Source organism: Peromyscus californicus, unplaced genomic scaffold (assembly GCF_007827085.1).
Source record: "Peromyscus californicus insignis strain IS unplaced genomic scaffold, ASM782708v3 Scaffold_5__1_contigs__length_169319896, whole genome shotgun sequence".
Lineage (NCBI taxonomy): Eukaryota > Metazoa > Chordata > Mammalia > Rodentia > Cricetidae > Peromyscus > Peromyscus californicus.
In genome coordinates this window covers 20,983,893-21,001,278 of record NW_026294573.1, presented here as the reverse complement: position 1 = coordinate 21,001,278, position 17,386 = coordinate 20,983,893, and the positions used below count along the sequence as shown (strand labels likewise).

Here is a 17,386-nt window from a genome sequence, read left to right as displayed (position 1 = left end):
GAAACTATCAAGAGGATTACTGAGTTCAAGACTAATCAGGGATACATACCAAGACACCTCAAAAAGGGGTAAAGGGGTACAGCACCCACACGGTAGCTCACAATCATCCCTAACTCCAGTTCCAGGCAATCTGATGCCCTCTTCTGACTGCTGTGGGCACCAGGCACATACATGGTTCATATACATACATACAGGAAAACACTCGTTCACTTAAATTTTTTTTTTTTTTTTTTTTTTTTTGAGACAGGGTTTCTCTGTGTAGCTTTGCGCCTTTCCTGGAACTCACTTGGTAGCCCAGGCTGGCCTCGAACTCACAGAGATCCGCCTGGCTCTGCCTCCCGAGTGCTGGGATTAAAGGCGTGCACCACCACCGCCCGGCAAATCTATTTTTTTAAAGGAAAAGATTACAGGACAGGGAAATGACAGTGTTAACAGTCTTAAACTCCAGCCTCGGCCCAGAAACCAATTTCCCAACAGCTCTGTGAAGTACTATTTGCATTCCCAGAAAAAGGTTTATCAAAACAGCTTGGTACTCACTTTAACCTGCATGGCCCTGCATTCAGTGGCCCTACCCTCTGGTGGGAGCAGAGGCTCCAAGGGCCAGGTGTGAGCACAAGGACCTCCTTGGCCTTTACTGCATAGAACAGGTCAAAGACAAACAGTGGGCTCCACTGGACTGTCCCCTGCCTTCCCAGCTCCCATACCTATGCACTGTCACCCGGCTTCAGCACAGTCCAGTCTGAACACTTAATTCTGGGACTCGGCTCCTGGAACTGTCTAAGTCCAGCTGCTGTTAGATCTTGTTGGCTCATGGGTCCCTCTGGGAGTCCGTAGCAGAAAGACTCGCCTTTGTGGCACCACATGTGGCAGGTGAGGTGGCTCAGAGTGGAAAGGCACTCACGCAGATCTGGCAATCTGAGTTCCATCCCTGAAGTCCATGTAAACATGAAGAGAACTGAGCCACAAAGTTGTCCTCTGGACTTCACACATGTGCTGCAGCACGTGTGCACACACAATGAAAACTGAAACAGGGCCGGGCGGTGCTGGCGCACGCCTTTAATCCCAGCACGCGGGAAGCAGAGCCAGGTGGGTCTCTGTGAGTTCGAGGCCAGCCTGGACTACCAAGTGAGTTCCAGGACTGCCAAGGCTACAGAGAAACCCTGTCTCTAAACAAATAAATACCTAAAACCTGTGTTACAGTCCTCCCTAAGTCATAAGGGGAGCAGAGATCCAGAATCAAGAACCTGCCCTAGTAGGTAGAATTCTACACAGCAGAATCTGGGCTAGAAGCCAAAACCCCAGCTCCCAGCAGCAGCTAGGGAGAGCTAAAGGGAGGACACAGGAGGAGCAGGGTAAATAGTTTTAATGTGTAACAGGCCAAACAGGGAGGAGAGGACCCCCAAGACCCAGCCCTTCTCCGGTGAAGCCCCGGAGCTCACATGCCCGGGAAGTCCCATGCCTGCCCCAGCCCTAAGGTTCCCAGGTCCCAGGAAAAGGTGGGAAAGGAAATTTAGGGGCCAATCCGAAGAGTTCAGGAAGGCAAACACAGGAGTTAGTTGAATTTAGCTTTGGAGAAATCCATCTCTGGGTGCTGATCCATGAACCTGGGAAACAGAGGTATAAGAGTGAAGGAAGCTGTCCACCCCAAGCTAGCCGATTTCCAGTCCTGACACTGGGCCTAACCTCCTCAGAACCCTGAAGAACCCGGGGCCAAGCCTCGTGGGGCCTGAGAGCTGAAGCCCATTTGAACCCTCAAGGCTGAAGTGCTCCGGAGTGCCAGCAGTGGCTCCAGCTTCCAGTAGGTGGCGATGACCTCTTCTTACCTATTGCTTCCTACTCTTAAGGTGGCCTTGTCCTGGAGGTGACCCTGGCAAGTGGTCAGGTTAGGCAAGCCAAGGCCACAGACCATGAACTTGGCTGGTTCATGCTGGAAGGGGGCAGGGCAGTCTAGAGTCCCATTCAGTGGCATACTGTCACCACCCAGGCCTAAGTCCCCAGGGCAATCCTCCTATCCCCAGGTTGCTTACTTCTTCAGGATTTCCTGCTTCTTCTGCTCATCAGAGGTGGGCAAGCCCATGGACTTCTGTCTTTGGTCATACATCATCTTCTCCACCATGCTGCGAGTCTCACTGTCCAGGTCTGACAGCTAGGGAGAGGCAGAGAGAGGAATGAAGGATGCACTGGCCTACCTATCCCCCCAAGCTCCACAAAAAAAACCTTCCGAGCCAAGTAGGACTCACCTTGGAGTTTTCAGGGTTAATCTTCTTGGTATTGATTTCAGGGTCGCTGGTAACCAAGCGGTTCCACCATTCCATCTTATTGATCTGAGAGGAGGCGGGGGAGACATCCATGGGAAGGAAAGCTCTATGACCCAGGGATTACACCTCAACCCTTTTAGAACTAAACTCTCTCCCATCCACATCTGTGTCCAAGCCCCATGCAGGCCTGCGCTGGGACCAGGGGTATAGAAGGACCAGACTTCTGTCCACCCAGTAGCCGGGGAAGACACACAGAGGTCAACAGTTATAAATCAATGCATCACAGCAAGAAAGTGCGCAGTGGCCACTCAGCGTGGAGCAGAGAGGCTAGAGGAACACATGGCAGCTCACAACTGTCTGTAACTCCATCCCGGGGCTCTGACACCCTCACACAGACAATAGATGCAGGCAAAACCCCAATGTATGATAAATAAATAAATCTTTTAAAAACTTAGGAAAAAAGCAAAGAATGAGAAAGGAGATTCTGGCTGGGAGGAAAACCAAGTACAAAGGCACAGGTGTGTGGGTGGCAGCCGAGCCACCGTCTGTGCCGGGGAAGCTGTCCTTGGGCTCTTGACCCTTTCCAGACACTGCCTTTATTTACCCCAGTAAACGTCCTACCTCTAGGAAGGCAGTGTAGGAGACAATATGGACTTCATGAGGGCAAACTCTACATTCGGTTCACTGTTCTCCAGTCCTTAGAACAGTGCCTGGCACACAGTAGGTGTTCAAGCATGTGTGGAACTGAACCCACGTGCAAGCATGATGGGAAGGAAGAGGCCTGGCGTACAAGACTGCTCAGCCTGCCTCTACCCACCGGCGCCAAGGGAGGCACACAACTGAATGGAAGCTGTTTCCTGACCGCACGGTAAGGGCAGAGAGAGGAGTAAGTCCCCAAGGCCTGCAACACAGCCAGCGGGGATGAGGGGACAGACAGACAGACAGACAGACACACACACACACCCCCCACCACCGCACAGTCAGCACCCAGGCTGGGCCGGACCTCCCTACCTTCTTACCTTCTCCAGATGCACGGTCACCACCTTGCCGTCCTCGATGAGCCACGAGCTCTCCTCCACCTTTACTTCGTTGTACAGCTCACCGTCAATCAGCGGAGGCTGTCCTTTGAGGCCCACCCGGAGGTGCCGCCGCTGGATGTCCACCACCACGTCCTTCCCCTTCAGCCGGAAGCTGACTCGGAAGGGCACTGCCAGATCTAGCTCCGACAGGGTCTGGGTCCAGCGGTAGTTGGGCAGGTCAGCCCCGTTGCCTAGGTTGGGCTTCAGCTTTCCTCTGTCCTTCTCATCTTCCTCCTCTTCCTCCTCCTCAGCATCCTGCTCACAGTCAGGGGTGCTGAGTGACTTACCTGACACACCAGACTTCCACCAGGCCAGGCCTGAACTGCCACTGGACATAACAGTCACGAGAGCAGACCTAAGCATGTCAGACCTACACACCCCAGGCCACTGGGAATCAAAGTAAAACAGGTCCTGATCTCTGCCAGAAGGGCTCAAAATGTATCATGTGACAAAGGATATGGCGGAGCCCACTGCCCCTCAGCCCACCCCTCAGGGTGCCCTCTGAGTTGTGTGCATTTTTTTGGTTGGTTGTTTTTTGGTTTTTTGAGACAGGGTTTCTCTGTGTAACAGTCCTGGCTGTCCTGGAACTCACTCGGTAGACCAGGCTGGCCTCAAACTCAGAGATCCGCCTGCCCCTGCCTCCTGAGTGCTGGCATTAAAGGCATGTGCCACTATGCCTGGGTTGAAAAGAATACATTGGTTTCAGATAGGTTCTCACTATATCGCCCATATTTACATCAGTTTTTCTGCCACAGCCCGCCAGGTGCTGAGATTACGGTGTGGCCACCACACTGACTCTGTTCTAGGTTTCTTTGGAGTGGGACCTTGAAGTATGGAAGAGTCCCCAAGGCTAGGGGCAGGGGAGGGTGATGAGGGAATTCTGTTGAGGGGAGGAAGCTGATGCCCACGCCTCCTGCTAGTCTATCTTACCTGCTTCCCTGGTGAGTCAAGGCTGCCATTCTTGAGCTGGACCTCATGATTCTCTGCATCCTTTCTCTGCAGCAAAAGGAACCCAGGTGGAACAGAGCCCTACTTCCCAGGGCCAATGCAGTCAGGGATGGGGGCAGAGGAGGGAAGCCCAGCCTGACCTGGTCAATCTCCAGCTGCAGTCTCTCTGCTTCCTCGTCCGTCAGCTCCTTGATCTGAGGCCCAGGGGTCTCTGCCTTGGCCTCCTTGGCCAGCCGAGCTGCCCGCTCTGCCTTCTCCTGCCTCTCAGTCTCCTGCCGCGCTCGCTTCTCTCTCCGGGCCTTCTGTGCCAGCTGGTTGTGGTGCTTAAAAGTCTGTGTGATGAGCTAGGGAGGGCAGTGAACCGTCAGAGCAGGGACAGTGTTTGAAGGCCTAGGGACAAAGCCCTGCCCGCCCCTGGCTCGCAAATGCCGTCAGGTGAGCAGCTGTGCCGCGGGAGGACGGTGAGGACGGTGCCGGTAGCTGCTTCTGTTATAAGCAGAACGCAAGCTCAGCCCTTTTAGGAAGCCTCCCTAGCACCCAGGTCTACACTGCCTGTTCCCCGACATTCTCTCTTCTTGCCTATGTCCATCTTGGGCATACAGTCCCAGATGGCAGCACTCAAAAAGTCCCACCCAGAATCAGCAAGCAGACCCCTCCCAAGGGAAGAGGCCATTTTCCTTCCTAAACAGAGAGCTTCTGATTTCAAGTCCTTTCACGTCCACTGAGTGAGCCTCCCATGGTGCTTCAACCCCAGGACCTGCTAGATACCCCCCACCCCCGCCACCCCGGGCTAGCCCCATGGCACCTGACCCTGAGTCACCCCATCTCTCTCTAATCGCAGCCTCGGCATATGCTGTTTTCACCTAGAATGAGGTCTTCGTCTTACTGGCCAGTCTCCAGGAGTAGCTCAAATGTCTCTGGAATTTTACCTAGTGGACTCTGAACAGACCCTTGGAAAATGCAAGTCTGGCCACCCACACCCATACAGAGTGCACACCTGCGGTCTCCCAGGGCAGCCACCTCACCTACCCCGGGATCAGTGCTCAATAAGCCACCTTCCAAGCATCTCTGACCCTAAGCTGGAGGAAGGAGGCAGTCACAGAAGTCACCATGGCCTCCCACACCCAAGGGTCTGCCAAATGCTCCCAGACTCTCATTCATTTGTGACTCTCCCTCCCGTCCCTCCCAACCCCCAGCCCCATGCCATGCTGAACAGCTTCAGACTCTGCCAGGGTAAAAAAGACACCAGAGTGCCAACAGGTTTAAGAATAATGCTGGGCCGGGCGTCGGTGGCACATGCCTTTAATCCCACCACTCGGGAGGCAGAGGCAGGCGGATCTTTGAGAGTTCGAGGCCAGCCTGGGCTACAGAGCGAGATCCAGGAAAGGCACAAAGCTACACAGAGAAACCCTGTCTCGGAAAACCAAAAATAAAAAAAAAAAAGAGAGTAATGCTGGGGGTGAGAAAGAGGAGGGGCTCAGAGGCCACGCTGCTGTGGAGAGGAACAGCAGGCCAGCAATCAACTGCAGCAGCGGCTGTTCCAGCACAGGGCCTTGTCCCCAGTTTCTAATCACAGGGACCTTGAACTCAAGCCACCTGACAATCACTGGCCAAGGAGGGGCAGGGACAGGGCCTTCTCCTCTTCCAGCCCATAAATCATGTCACAATCTACTTGTCCTATGACTTCCTGGAGGTTAAAAGAGGGCAGATGAGCCACCAGCAAAGTCAAAGCCAAGCAGAGCAGCATCTGACCCTTCTTCCCAGTCCCCTCCACCAAAGGACACGCTAGAGGTGGTCTGTGCAGGGGCTGTGGGGGTCTCGAGTCAAGCTTTAGTCACTGACATGTGGCCGGGAGCCACAGGCTGGCAGGTGGGGAAGAGTGAGGCATTCTGGGTCTGGTGGGTTGAACACAGGTGTTTTCTTGTCAGAGATGACAGGGACAAGAACGGTTCCTAGTCTGGAAGGGAGGACTGCAGTCACTTACACCCAACCCAAAGGCACCAGAGCCTGACCCTGACCCCCCCAGGGTCAGTAACACATTCAAGCAGTGGACTACAGGGGTTCTGTTGAGTCTGTCTCTTGGCCCCGCCTAACCCCAGCTTTCTCCCTTTTCCAGACTGGGTTGAAGTGCACACCTGACCCCTGTCCTCTGAACTACCAAGACGCCCCCCAGGCCCCAGAAGACTGCGAGGTCTCAGTGAGGAGATGTCTAGAGCTGGGGTGGGGGAGGTGCAGAACCAACCTGGCTTCTTTCCACCCTTACCTGTTGTGGATATTTGTTTACACTGTGTGAAGATGTGTCACTATGATTGGTTTAGTAAAGAGCTGAATGGCCAACAGCTAGGCAGGAGAGACTAGTTGGGATTTCCAGGGAGAGAACTCAGGGAAGAAGAGAGGCAGGGAGATGCCAGAGAGACCCTGAAGAAGTCTGTGCAGAAGAGGTAACCGAGCCACGTGACAGAATGTAGATTAATAGAGACAGACTGATTTAAGTTATAAGAGCTCGTTGGGAAAAAGCCTAAGCTAAGGCCAAGCTTTCATAATTAATATGACAAGAAAGCTTGCTACACTCACCTACCCCACAAACCAGTACCCCAGCATCGTTCTCCTTGGACGTTCCTCATTTTGAGTGATAGTAACAGTGATCCAAGTGACCAAGGCCAGAGCAAAGGGTCATTTATGAAGACCCACCTGGTGCCAGCCTAGGGCCATGGCTGCTTCAGGCTGAGTTGTCTCCCCTCCACAAGGTCTGGGCCTCCAGAAGCAGCCGTACACAGAATAGCCCACTACTCCCCAGCATGCGGCCTGACTCAGCCTCTGCCCAGCGCCTTCCATCTGGCCTGCAAAGTGCAAGTGTGCGCGCGTACGTGCGTGCGTGCGTGAGTGCACGCAACTTTTTCTTTGAGTAACTTGCACAGCTCTGCATTTGCTATCTGTTGCTCCCTTTACCTGGGACAGCCTTGTTCAATCCAAGAACAAGGCCCTTAACTGCACCTCACCCAGCTGTCGGCACCTTCTTCACTTGAGTGGAATCACGAGGGCTGTGTCTCATGCCCTCTGAAGCCGGATCCTGCCTGACCTCTCTCCGTAGCATCTCAAATACCTCAACCATTTTTCTGAATGTAATTTTACAAAACACCTCTTATTAAGCTGCTGACTGGGAAGCCTATCTGTTCCAACATTCACAGAATTTAAAGACAGAATCAAGACCCAGCCAGGCATGGTGACTCCACTCCTGTAATCCCAGCACCCCGGAGGCAGAAGAGGGAAGATCAAGCTTAAGGCCACTGTGCTCTCCACATCCAGACTTTGACTGGGGGCGGGGCGCGGATACACCTCAGCGGTGCCTAGCCTAAGGGTTAGTGCCCAGTACCACACACAAAATTATTAAATGACAGAGAACCGAGTATCCTTTACTGGCAGCCAAAGACAAAGGAAAAGGAGGAGAGAGGCTCACCTAAGCTAGGCTGAGGGAAGCAGGGAAGCAGGTGACAATACCGTGATAAACCCCAAGATGGAAGAGACAGCAGTTGACATGGGGCCTGGCATGGGGGCTGACAGGGAGTCTCACTCATGCTAGTATCAAAGCCAAACTGGCCTGTGTCCTTTGACACAGACTTCCCTCTTGATTGACTTGGTAACAACCCTGGAACTCAAGTCCATGAGTGTTAACAGTAAAGGAAAAAACCCACCTCATGGGTCACCTTGGAAACACACTAGTAACAAATAATTCTGAAAGCAGCAGTCTGGGCTCTTCCTGCAGAGAAGCAAACAGTGATGGAGAGCGTTGTGGTTGGTGTTTTTTTTTTTTTTTTTTTTAACTCTTTGGGGGCCTGCCACCCAGCTCCCAAATAAATCACACAGAGTCTTATTCTCTCTTATGAATGCCTGGCCTTAGCTTGGCTTGTTTCTAGCCAGCTTTTCTAACTTATCCCGTCTATCTTTTGCCTCTGGGTTTTTACCTTTCTCTATTTCTGCATCTCTTTTCTTTCCTTCTTATTCCATGGCTGGCTGTGTAGCTGGGGGGCTGGCTCCTCCTTTTCTTGCTCCTTGATCTCCCTTCCCCAGATTTCTCCTCCTATTTATTCTCTCTGCCTGCCAGGCCCGCCGATCCCTCTCCTGCCCTGCTATTGGCCATTCAGCTCTTTATTAGACCAATTAGGTGTTTTAGTCAGGCAAAGTAACACAGCTTCACAGAGTTAAACAAATGCAACATGAAAGAATGCAACACATCTTTGCATCATTAGACAAATATTCCACAACGTAAACGAATGTAACACATTAAAATAAAACTCCCCAAGCAAGCTTCTACAAAGAAAGATGGTAGACTATCCTGAAGTGACAGGTCCAGACACGACCCCAGCTGACAGTGTCAGAGAGAGACAGACCGCTGACTGCTTTGTACTTCTGTCTGTCTACAACAGAGTGCTGGGAAGAAAAGAAGCCAAGCCTGGAGTCCACCTGACAGCATCCAATGATCCTACAGAGCAACAACTCCAGCTACAACCCACAAGGTGGGTGCAATCAACAGTAACAACCAAGTCTGTCCCAGGTTCCTGACACAAAGCTCCTAAGTCCTTGGCATCTTCTGTTAGACTGAAACCATGTCTGTTAGAATCCTGTCTGGGGCCAGGTGGTGATGGCACATGCCTCTAATCCCAGCACTCAGGAGGTAGGGGCCAGCCTGGTCTACAGAGCAAGATCCAGGACAGGCTCCAAAGCTACAGAGAGAAACCCTGTCTCGGGGAAAAAAAAGTCCTGTCTCAGAGCTTAGGGCCTGCAGGTTGCTAAGAAGACTCAGCAAGCACTGAGGCTGGATCTTCTAACCCAGTCCCCAGTGGAGGACGGCAGTGGGGAGGACCTGCAGACTGACGTGATCAACAGCCAATGATGGAGCTATCAACCATGCTCACACATGAGATCCCGGAACAATGAAGCCTGAACCATTCCCTGTTACATGAAGATCCTGGGAAGAAAGCAAAACCAGAGGGAACATGGCGGCACCACACCCTCACACCCTGCCATGTGGTGTATGGCTCTTCGTGTGTGTGTGTGTGTGTGTGTGTGTGTGTGTGTGTGTGTGTGTGTGTGTGTGTGTGTATGTGTGTGTGCCATACCCTCACACCCTGCCATGTGCTCTGCTTCTGTATGGCTCTTCCTGTGTGTGTGTGTGTGTGTGTGTGTGTGTGTGAGAGAGAGAGAGAGAGAGAGAGAGAGAGAGAGTGAACTGGTCTAGAACTCACTACCCCTATTCTCAAACTCATGGAGATCCTCCTGCCTCTGCCTCCTGAGTGCCTCCCAGTATCTCTCATAATAAAATAGTAAGAGTACCTGAAGCGCTCCCCCAAGCTCTCAGTCTAATGAGCTCTTAGCAAACCTAAATTTGAGTAAGTATTGGACTTGAGTGGTATGTCAAAGGATTGGGCTTTTTGTTTGTTTTAAGATCTCATGCTGGGCATGGTGACACAGGCCTTTAATCCCAGCACTCAGGAGGCAGAAGCAGGGGGATCTCTGAGTTTGAGGCCAACATGGTCTACAGAGAGAGTTCCAGGACAGCCAGGGCTACACAGAGAAACCCTGTCTCAAAAAAATGATGTGTATGTGTATCTCTCTGAGCTGGTGTTATACACATCCGAGTTCAAGTGGGCATCAGATCCCATGACGCTGGTTACAGGCATTTGTGAGCTACCTGCTGTGGGTTCCGGGAAACCTCGAGTCCTCAGCAACTGCGGCCAGCCCTCTTACACAGAGCCTTCTCTCCAGGCCCCTCCCACCTTTTGCTTATTCTGAATAATGTCTGTTATCAGGAACATAGGCACATGCAAGCAAGTCTTCCCGATCTCGCCCAGAAATGGAACTGCTGGGCACAGTGATGCTATTTTTATACTCCAGGAGCCACCAGGCTCTTTGCCATGGTAGAGGGACCACCCGACATCCCCACTGGCTGTGCCCAGTGACTCCAACTTCTGCACATCTGTCAACACTCCGTTCCGTGACTCCAACTTCTGCACATCTGTCAACACTCCATTCCTGTTGTTACCCTCTCCTTTCAACTGTACCAGGCTGGTGTCAAACTTGCAGGCTTAGCCACCCTCCTGCCTCAGCCTCCACAGTGACCCTGTGTAGCACCACACACACAGCTTTTCCTGTCTTTCTGATGGAAGCCATTTGAATGAGTCTGAGGTAGGAGCTCATAACGTGGAGGAAAGGGGTAGTAGCGCTGTCTGACACAGGATCTAGTGACGTAGCCCAGGTTGACCACATAGCCAAGGATGGCCCTAAGCTCCTAATCCTTGTGCCACCACCTCCTAAGTGCTGAAACTACAGGCCTGAGCTGCTGTGTCTTAGTTTTTTTAATTTTTGCTTTCTTTTTTGAGATGGGGTCTCATACCATAGATCTGAATCCACTATGTAGCACAAGCTATCCTCAAATTCAGTGCTAGGATTACAGGCATGCACCACCATGCTGGTTTTCAGGTTCCAATTGTAATGTCTAGCCACTCATCCCCCAGCCAGATAATCGGTAAAAACCTGGTGGGTGGAGGATGACTCAGGGATGGACGCCAAGCCTACAGCAGATGGTCTCCATGGTGTTCTACAACTCAGCTCGGAACTTTGCAGAGTGTAAACCACCCCTGAGCCAACTTCCTCATCCATACAATGATGGCTGATCCCCATGAACCTGCTCAGGGACCACAGGAAGCTCACAGGACCCAGCCAGGGGCAGGGCCTCAGCGGCAGCTCATTCCCTTCCCCAGGCCCAGCCTGAGGAGTGCATTCGGCTTACACAAGCCAGGTGAGCCTTCCTTCCCAGCAACAACCCACCCGAGGAGAAGGATCCCAGCACTCACCTTCTCTGCCATCCCCTCTTCTCCTCCAACGAAAAAGTCTGTTTTGCGTCGAAGGAAGCTGAAGAAGGTGTTCACAAGCTGAAAGACAGAGGGGGAGGCTGAGGCCTGGGGCTCGGGACGGGGGCCCTCAACTGCAGACAAGGCCCTAGTTCAGGAGAGAATTTGAACTTAAGCATTACCTCTGAACCTCCCACCTGAACAGCCAGCCTCCCTACCAAGTCCCTGAGTCCCTTCTGCCAGGATCTTCAACCTGAAACACAAGCTCATTTCGTGTGTGTGTGTGTGTGTGTGTGTGTGTGTGTGTGTGTGTGTGTACACGCACATCCACCTTCACAGTGGTGCCGGACCCAGCCAGCCACTCTTCCTCTACACCCGGGACTTGAATGCCCGAACAAAGCCTTCACCACTAGACAGTAAAGCCCATCTGAATGTCTAGAGATGGCTCAGTGGGTAAGAGCCCCTTTTGTGCAACCCTGACCACCTGGGCTGTTGCCCAGAACCCACAGTAGAAGGAACAACTCCTGAAAGTTGTCATCTAACCGCCACACACAAGCTGTGGGGCACACCCACCCACACATAAACACACACATGCACCGGGCGGTGTCACACACCTTTACTCTCAGCGCTCAGGATTAAGCAGCACAGGACTGGACAGATGACTGAGCCACGAAGAGCACTCCCTGCCCTCACAGAGAACCTGGATTCAGTTCCCGGCCCTGAGCTGGTCCTTCCTAATCATCTGTAACTCCAGGAGATCTGATATCCTCTTCTAGTGTCATGGCAGCAGAAACACTTTTTAAATCTTTTTTAAAAAGCAAGCCCTTAGGAGTGTCTGGAACACAAAGGCCAGAGTAGGAATCCCTGAAACTGAAGTTACAGGCAGTTGTGAGCTGCCGGGAATCAAACTCGGGTCCTCTGGAAGAGCAGTATGTGCTCTTAACTCAGCCATCTCTCTGACCCGTTGTTTTTGAGACAGGGTCTTACTACATAGCTGTGGCTGGCCTCAAACACGATTCACAAGCCAGGCAGTGGTGGTGCACACCTTTAATCTCAGCACTCGGGAGGCAGATGCAGGAAGGTCTCTGTGAGTTCAAGGCCAGCCTGGGCTACAGAGCGAGATCCAGAACAGGTTCCAAAGCTACACAAAGAAACCCTGTCTTGAAAACCCCCTCTCCAAAAAAGCCTGCCTCTGCCTCCCAAGTGCTGGAATTAAAAGTGTGCAGCATCACACCCAGCTAAATAATTAAAAATAATAATAATAATGATAAGTGAGTGTGGTAGCATATACCTATAAGGCCAATATTCAGGAGGCTGAGGCAGGAGGATCATGGGTGTATGGTCACCCTCAGCTATCTAGTAAGACCCTGTCTCAAGAAAGCAGAGGGTGACTGTATCTGCCCAGTGGTGTTTTAGTTCTTTTCCCTGTTGCTGTGATTAAAAACAAAAAGAGAACACCTGAGAACACCAACTCAAGGGAGAAAGGGTTTATTCTGGCTTATAGTCCGGGGTTCGGTCCATCGAGCAGGCAAGAGCTGAAGCAGAAGCTTGCGGCAGACGGTCACATCATGTCCTCAGGAAACTGAGAGCAAAGACTGCTGGTGCTCAGTAACCTCTTAGGAACATCTGGCACAGAAAGGGAGATAGACTCGTGGAAGACAGACTTCCTACAGGAGCCATGGCTCAGAGGACAGACGGTCGGTCACCAGCTGATGATGGCAGGCACCTTGGGGTTTAGACTTCACTTTGGTACAACAGCAGTATGCACTGCGTAGAAATGTAATCTATTTGGTCCTTCCTGGGCTATGTGTACAGATGATGTTGTCTTGCAATCCTGGGCAGCTGGAGTCAGCTCCCAGCCCGACGGATACTCCACCACAAAGGCAAACTGCTAACACTCCACACTGAACTGTATCGCTAAGCTGTGACGTTCTGATGGTCCACTGTTACCGTCAGACTTTCCACTTACGTGTTCAGCTTTCTGTTGTTTTGAGACCGGGTTTCTCTGTGTAGCCCTGGCTCTCCTGGAACTCACTCTGTAGACCAGGCTGCCTCTACCTCCTGAGTGCTGGGATTAAAGGCCTGCACCACCATGCCTGGCACCGTTTGTCCTTTCTTACATGACTTATTTCACTTACCGTAAATGTCTTCAAGGTTCATCTATGGTTCTAAATTGGACACGAGAACTTACCCCAATGTGTGCAACCCCCACTTCTAGGCACTTTCAAGTCACTCAAACAGAAAGTGAACTCACTTCCGAATCTATTTGTGTGTCAGTTTAGGGGAATAGAGACGAGGAGGCTGTTCACGTTTGCAGATTTGACACACTCTCTCCCTTCAAGGGATCTAGAAGTCCTTGGTCAACACAATCACCTACAGGAAAGACTTGGAATGTGTAGTGGAAGGTGTTTTATGTCAACTTGACACAAGCTAAAGTCATCTGAGAGGAGAGAACCTGAGTTGATAAAATGCCCCCGCAAGATTGGGCTCTAGGCAGCCTGCAGTTTAGTGACTGATGGAGGAGGGCCCAGCCCATTGTGGGATGATACCACCCCCAGGCTAGTCGTCCCAAGTTCTTTTTTTTTTTTTTTTTTCTTTACAAGACAGGGTTTCGCTGTGTAGTTCTGGTGCCTGTCCTGGATCTCGCTCTGCAGACCAGGCTGGCCTGGAACTCACGGAGATCCGCCTGGCTCTGCCTCTCGAGTGTTGGGACTAAAGGCGTGCGCCACCACCTGCCAGAGGCCCTAAGTTCTATACAAAGCAGGCTGAGAAAGCCATGAGGAGCAAGCCAGTGAGCAGCACCCCTCCACAGCCTCCAGATTCCTGCGCTCACTGCTTCTGATGAACTGTTATATAGAACTGTGAGTGAAATCAGCCCTTTCCTCCCCAATTTGCTTTTGGTCATGGTGTTTCATCACAGTAATAGCAACGCTAAGACCTAATGGGAAGTTAAATGAAAAGCCATCCCCAGTGACAGGAGCCTATCTAGGTCGGGGCTGAGGTCTGACTCTGGGTACACTGTCACTCTCTGACCCCCGGGTGCTTATGGAATGTTAAGTCGTCAAGACTACTGTGCGCTTTTCCACCTCTCCCAGCATTTCGGGGGGCAAAAAACAATTAACAGTGTACGCACCAGCTGATCTTTGTGGTTCATAAGCCACGCCCACGGTGCTAACTAGGTCTGGTCAGTCAACACCACCTATGGGTTATTATATTGGGGTCTCACTATGTACCCATGACTGGCTGAGACCTTGCTTCTATAGAGCAGGCTAGCCTCTAACTTGTAGCAATTCTGCCTCTTCCTTCCCAGTGCCAGAATTACAGTCATGCACCATCATATCCGACTCCGAGTTATACTTCTGAAATGCTCACTGTGGGGCAGCAAGACGGCTCACTGGGTGACAGTGACTTCTCCAAGGGCCCAAGGTCATGAACCCATACAGGTGGCGGGAGAGAACTGGCCCCACGAAGTTGTCCTGACACATACACACACACACAAGAATAATAACAATACATTTCCTTGTTTTTGTTTCTTTCAAGAGGGGGTTTCTCTGTGTAGCCCTGGCTGTCCTGGAACTAGTTCTGTAGACTGGGCTGACCTCAAAAAAGATCCATCTGCCTCTGCCTTTAGAGTGCTGGGATTAAAGGCACACCTGGTTCCAAATAATAATTTTAAAACAAGAAGTTCTCTTTGCACATAAGTAACTCCATAAGGGCAAGGCCTGGTCTCCGTCTGTGTCTTTATCCCCAGGATCCAGTCTTCTGTGTCTAGTACACGATAATGACAAATACTTCATTAACAAGCTTATTATAATGAACTTGGTCTTTTCCCTTCAAAGTACTACTTTCCTAAAATTCAATTTCTTGAATTTTAGGAGCCAGGCAGGGTGGCGCACATCTGAATCCCAGCACTTGGGAGACAGAGGCAGGAGGATGACCCTGAATTGGAAGTTACCTTGGTCTATATAACAAGTTGGGCAAGCAGGGGATACACAGCAAGACCCTGACAGGAAAAAAAACAAAATAAAAAACCAAGAACTGGTATTCCTAAATTTCACCTCACAGACTAGGCACGCTTCACCTAGTAGGAGGCTACTGAGAAGTCTACAGGTCTCCAGTTCACTTCCTCGACTGATGTTTAAAGATGCCACGTGCTGACCTCACCCTGGTTCTCACTACCCCACGCAGTATGTGATAAGGAGGCCCCACTCTGGTTAAGATGGAAATCACGTCTGGGAGAGTCGGTCCAGGGATGCTCTAGGAAGTAATCATTAAAAGGCAAGAGAAAGGACGCGTGGAACACAGAATGGATGCGGAAGCTCTGGGGTCACTCTGAGACAGCAGAATTGCTCTTGGGGGCAAAGTGCCGGGCACTGATGGCGTGGGACTGAGACTTCGCCCGCGGGGTGGACGGGCCGGAAGCTGGGGCGCGGGGAGCCGCGCGGCCGGGGTGGGGGAGGTCTCGGCGATCCACGGCGGAGAAGGGCTGGGGCGCGGGCCACGGCGCTTACCTCCTGCACGCCGCCCTCGTGCTGCTGCGCCATGGCCAGCAGCATGCCGTCGAAGCGCTCCTCCTCCTGTTCCCCGCCCATCGCGCTGCGCTCCGAGCTCCGCACTCGCGCTCTGCGATGCCCGCGCTCCGCACGGTTCGCGTCGGGCCCAACGGTTCCCCGCGCCGGCCTTCCGCAGCGGAGCCGGAAACACGCACGGCCCCGGCCGCCCGGGCCCGCCCTTCCCTGCTCTCTTCCCGCCTCCCCGCCCATCGGTGGCCATTGAGCTCCCGGAACACAGCCCGCTTCACCGGTCATTGGCTAACGGGAGGAGCAAATCAACAGGCGCGACCCGAAAGTGGTGGGAGGGGCTTGCGGCCGCAGAGTTTGGTTTGAGTTGCTATGGTCACCAGATACCTGGGAGCCTTCTAGAAAGCTCCGAGCTCACATCCTTGATAGGGCTGGTAGTTAAGAGAAGTTTTGATCAAGCAGTGCCTTCAGCCGTCTTTTCCTACGAGCGGCAGTTGAGACCCAGGAAGAAAGTGCTCACCAAAGGGACAACCTCCTCCATCATACTGGGCCAGGCTTTTGGAAAAGTGCACACAACTGTAGTTTGCATAGAGCCCCAGGCTTAGAAACTATTTGCAGCTGGATTAATGCTCTTCCCTTACTGTCTGGAAATTCTTAACTTTTCTGGTCTTTTGTTTTATTTTAGTGGTGGGAGTGGTGGTGATGGCTTGCTTTGTTTTGCTGTGACAGGGACGGGGTATCGGAGGCAAGGACGAACTTGAACTCCTGGTCCACCTGCCTTCATCTCCAAGTACTGAGATGGCCTGTGTGTATCACCGGAAGGTCCCCCCCCCCCACCACCCACGTGTATACATTTATTTTTTTACTTTGTAAACCTGAAAGTGCTATACTGTTGGAAGATTATTACCAAACATTTCCTGAGAGTCAGGCTGTATCGCCCTCCGTGGAATAGGGACTCGTGAGGATTGAACCTCACTTGAACACACCCAAAGAGCAGGACTCCACTCCCCTATCAAACTCAGGTCTCTGAGGGCTGATCTGTGTCATCTGCCAGCTAGAAGCGGCGCTCTTTAGTTTTACGTCAACTTGACACAAGCTGGAGTCATCAAAGAAGAGGAGCCTCAGCTGAGAAAATGCCTCCGTAAGATCCCACAGAGGTAAACCTGTAGGACATTTTCTTAATTAGTGATTGACAGGAGAGGGCTCAGCCCATTGCGAGTAGAGCCACCCCTGGGCTAGTGGTCCTGAATTTTGTTTTGTTTTGTTTTGTTTTGTTTTCCGTTTTTCGAGACAGGGTTTCTCTGTGTAGCTTTGCGCCTTTCCTGGGACTCACTTGGTAGCCCAGGCTGGCCTCGAACTCACAGAGATCCACCTGGCTCTGCCTCCCAAGTGCTGGGATTAAAGGCGTGTGCCACCACCGCCTGGCCTGCGCCACCACCGCCCGGCCGGTCCTGAATTTTATAAGCAAGCAAGCTGAGCAAACCATGAGGAGCAAGCCAGTAAGCAGCACTCCTCCATGGCCTCTGCATCTCCAGCCTCCAGGTTCCTGCCCCGTGTGAGTTCCTGTCCTGACTTCCTTAGATGTGGAAGTGCAAGCCAATCCCTTTCCTCCCTTGCTTTTGGTCATGGTGTTTCATCACAGCAATAGAAACCCTAAGACAGAAGCCCTGGACTTGTCTGAGCAAATGGCTCCAGTCAGGCTCTGGCCTATAGCGATCCTGACCACAGCCTTC

The 17,386-nt window shown here is 52.0% G+C and overlaps 1 protein-coding gene across 1 annotated transcript; it reads right to left on the bottom strand.

Annotated features, from left to right (window-relative positions):
* Positions 1 to 1,345: 1,345 nt before the first annotated feature.
* Nudc (nuclear distribution C, dynein complex regulator) lies at positions 1,346 to 15,823 on the bottom strand. Its single transcript, XM_052717407.1, has 8 exons — positions 15,645 to 15,823; positions 11,137 to 11,214; positions 4,426 to 4,629; positions 4,268 to 4,333; positions 3,278 to 3,592; positions 2,241 to 2,324; positions 2,028 to 2,146; positions 1,346 to 1,604 (listed from the first exon to the last, which is right to left on the bottom strand). Exons 1-8 carry the CDS (start codon positions 15,723 to 15,725, stop codon positions 1,553 to 1,555), a joined length of 999 nt encoding a protein of 332 aa, XP_052573367.1. The 5' UTR covers positions 15,726 to 15,823; the 3' UTR covers positions 1,346 to 1,552.
* Between the last annotated feature and the right edge of the window lie 1,563 nt (positions 15,824 to 17,386).

Coding starts and splice junctions, on each gene's coding strand:
- Nudc (XM_052717407.1), bottom strand. CDS start 15,725: ATGGGCGGGGAACAGGAGGAGGAGCGCTTCGACGGCATGCTGCTGGCC. Junction 4,334..4,425: donor TGCAGCTGGAGATTGACCAG/GTCAGGCTGGGC, acceptor CTTTTGCTGCAG/AGAAAGGATGCAGAGAATCA. Junction 2,325..3,277: donor TGACCGTGCATCTGGAGAAG/GTAAGAAGGTAG, acceptor GCCTCCTCTCAG/ATCAATAAGATGGAATGGTG.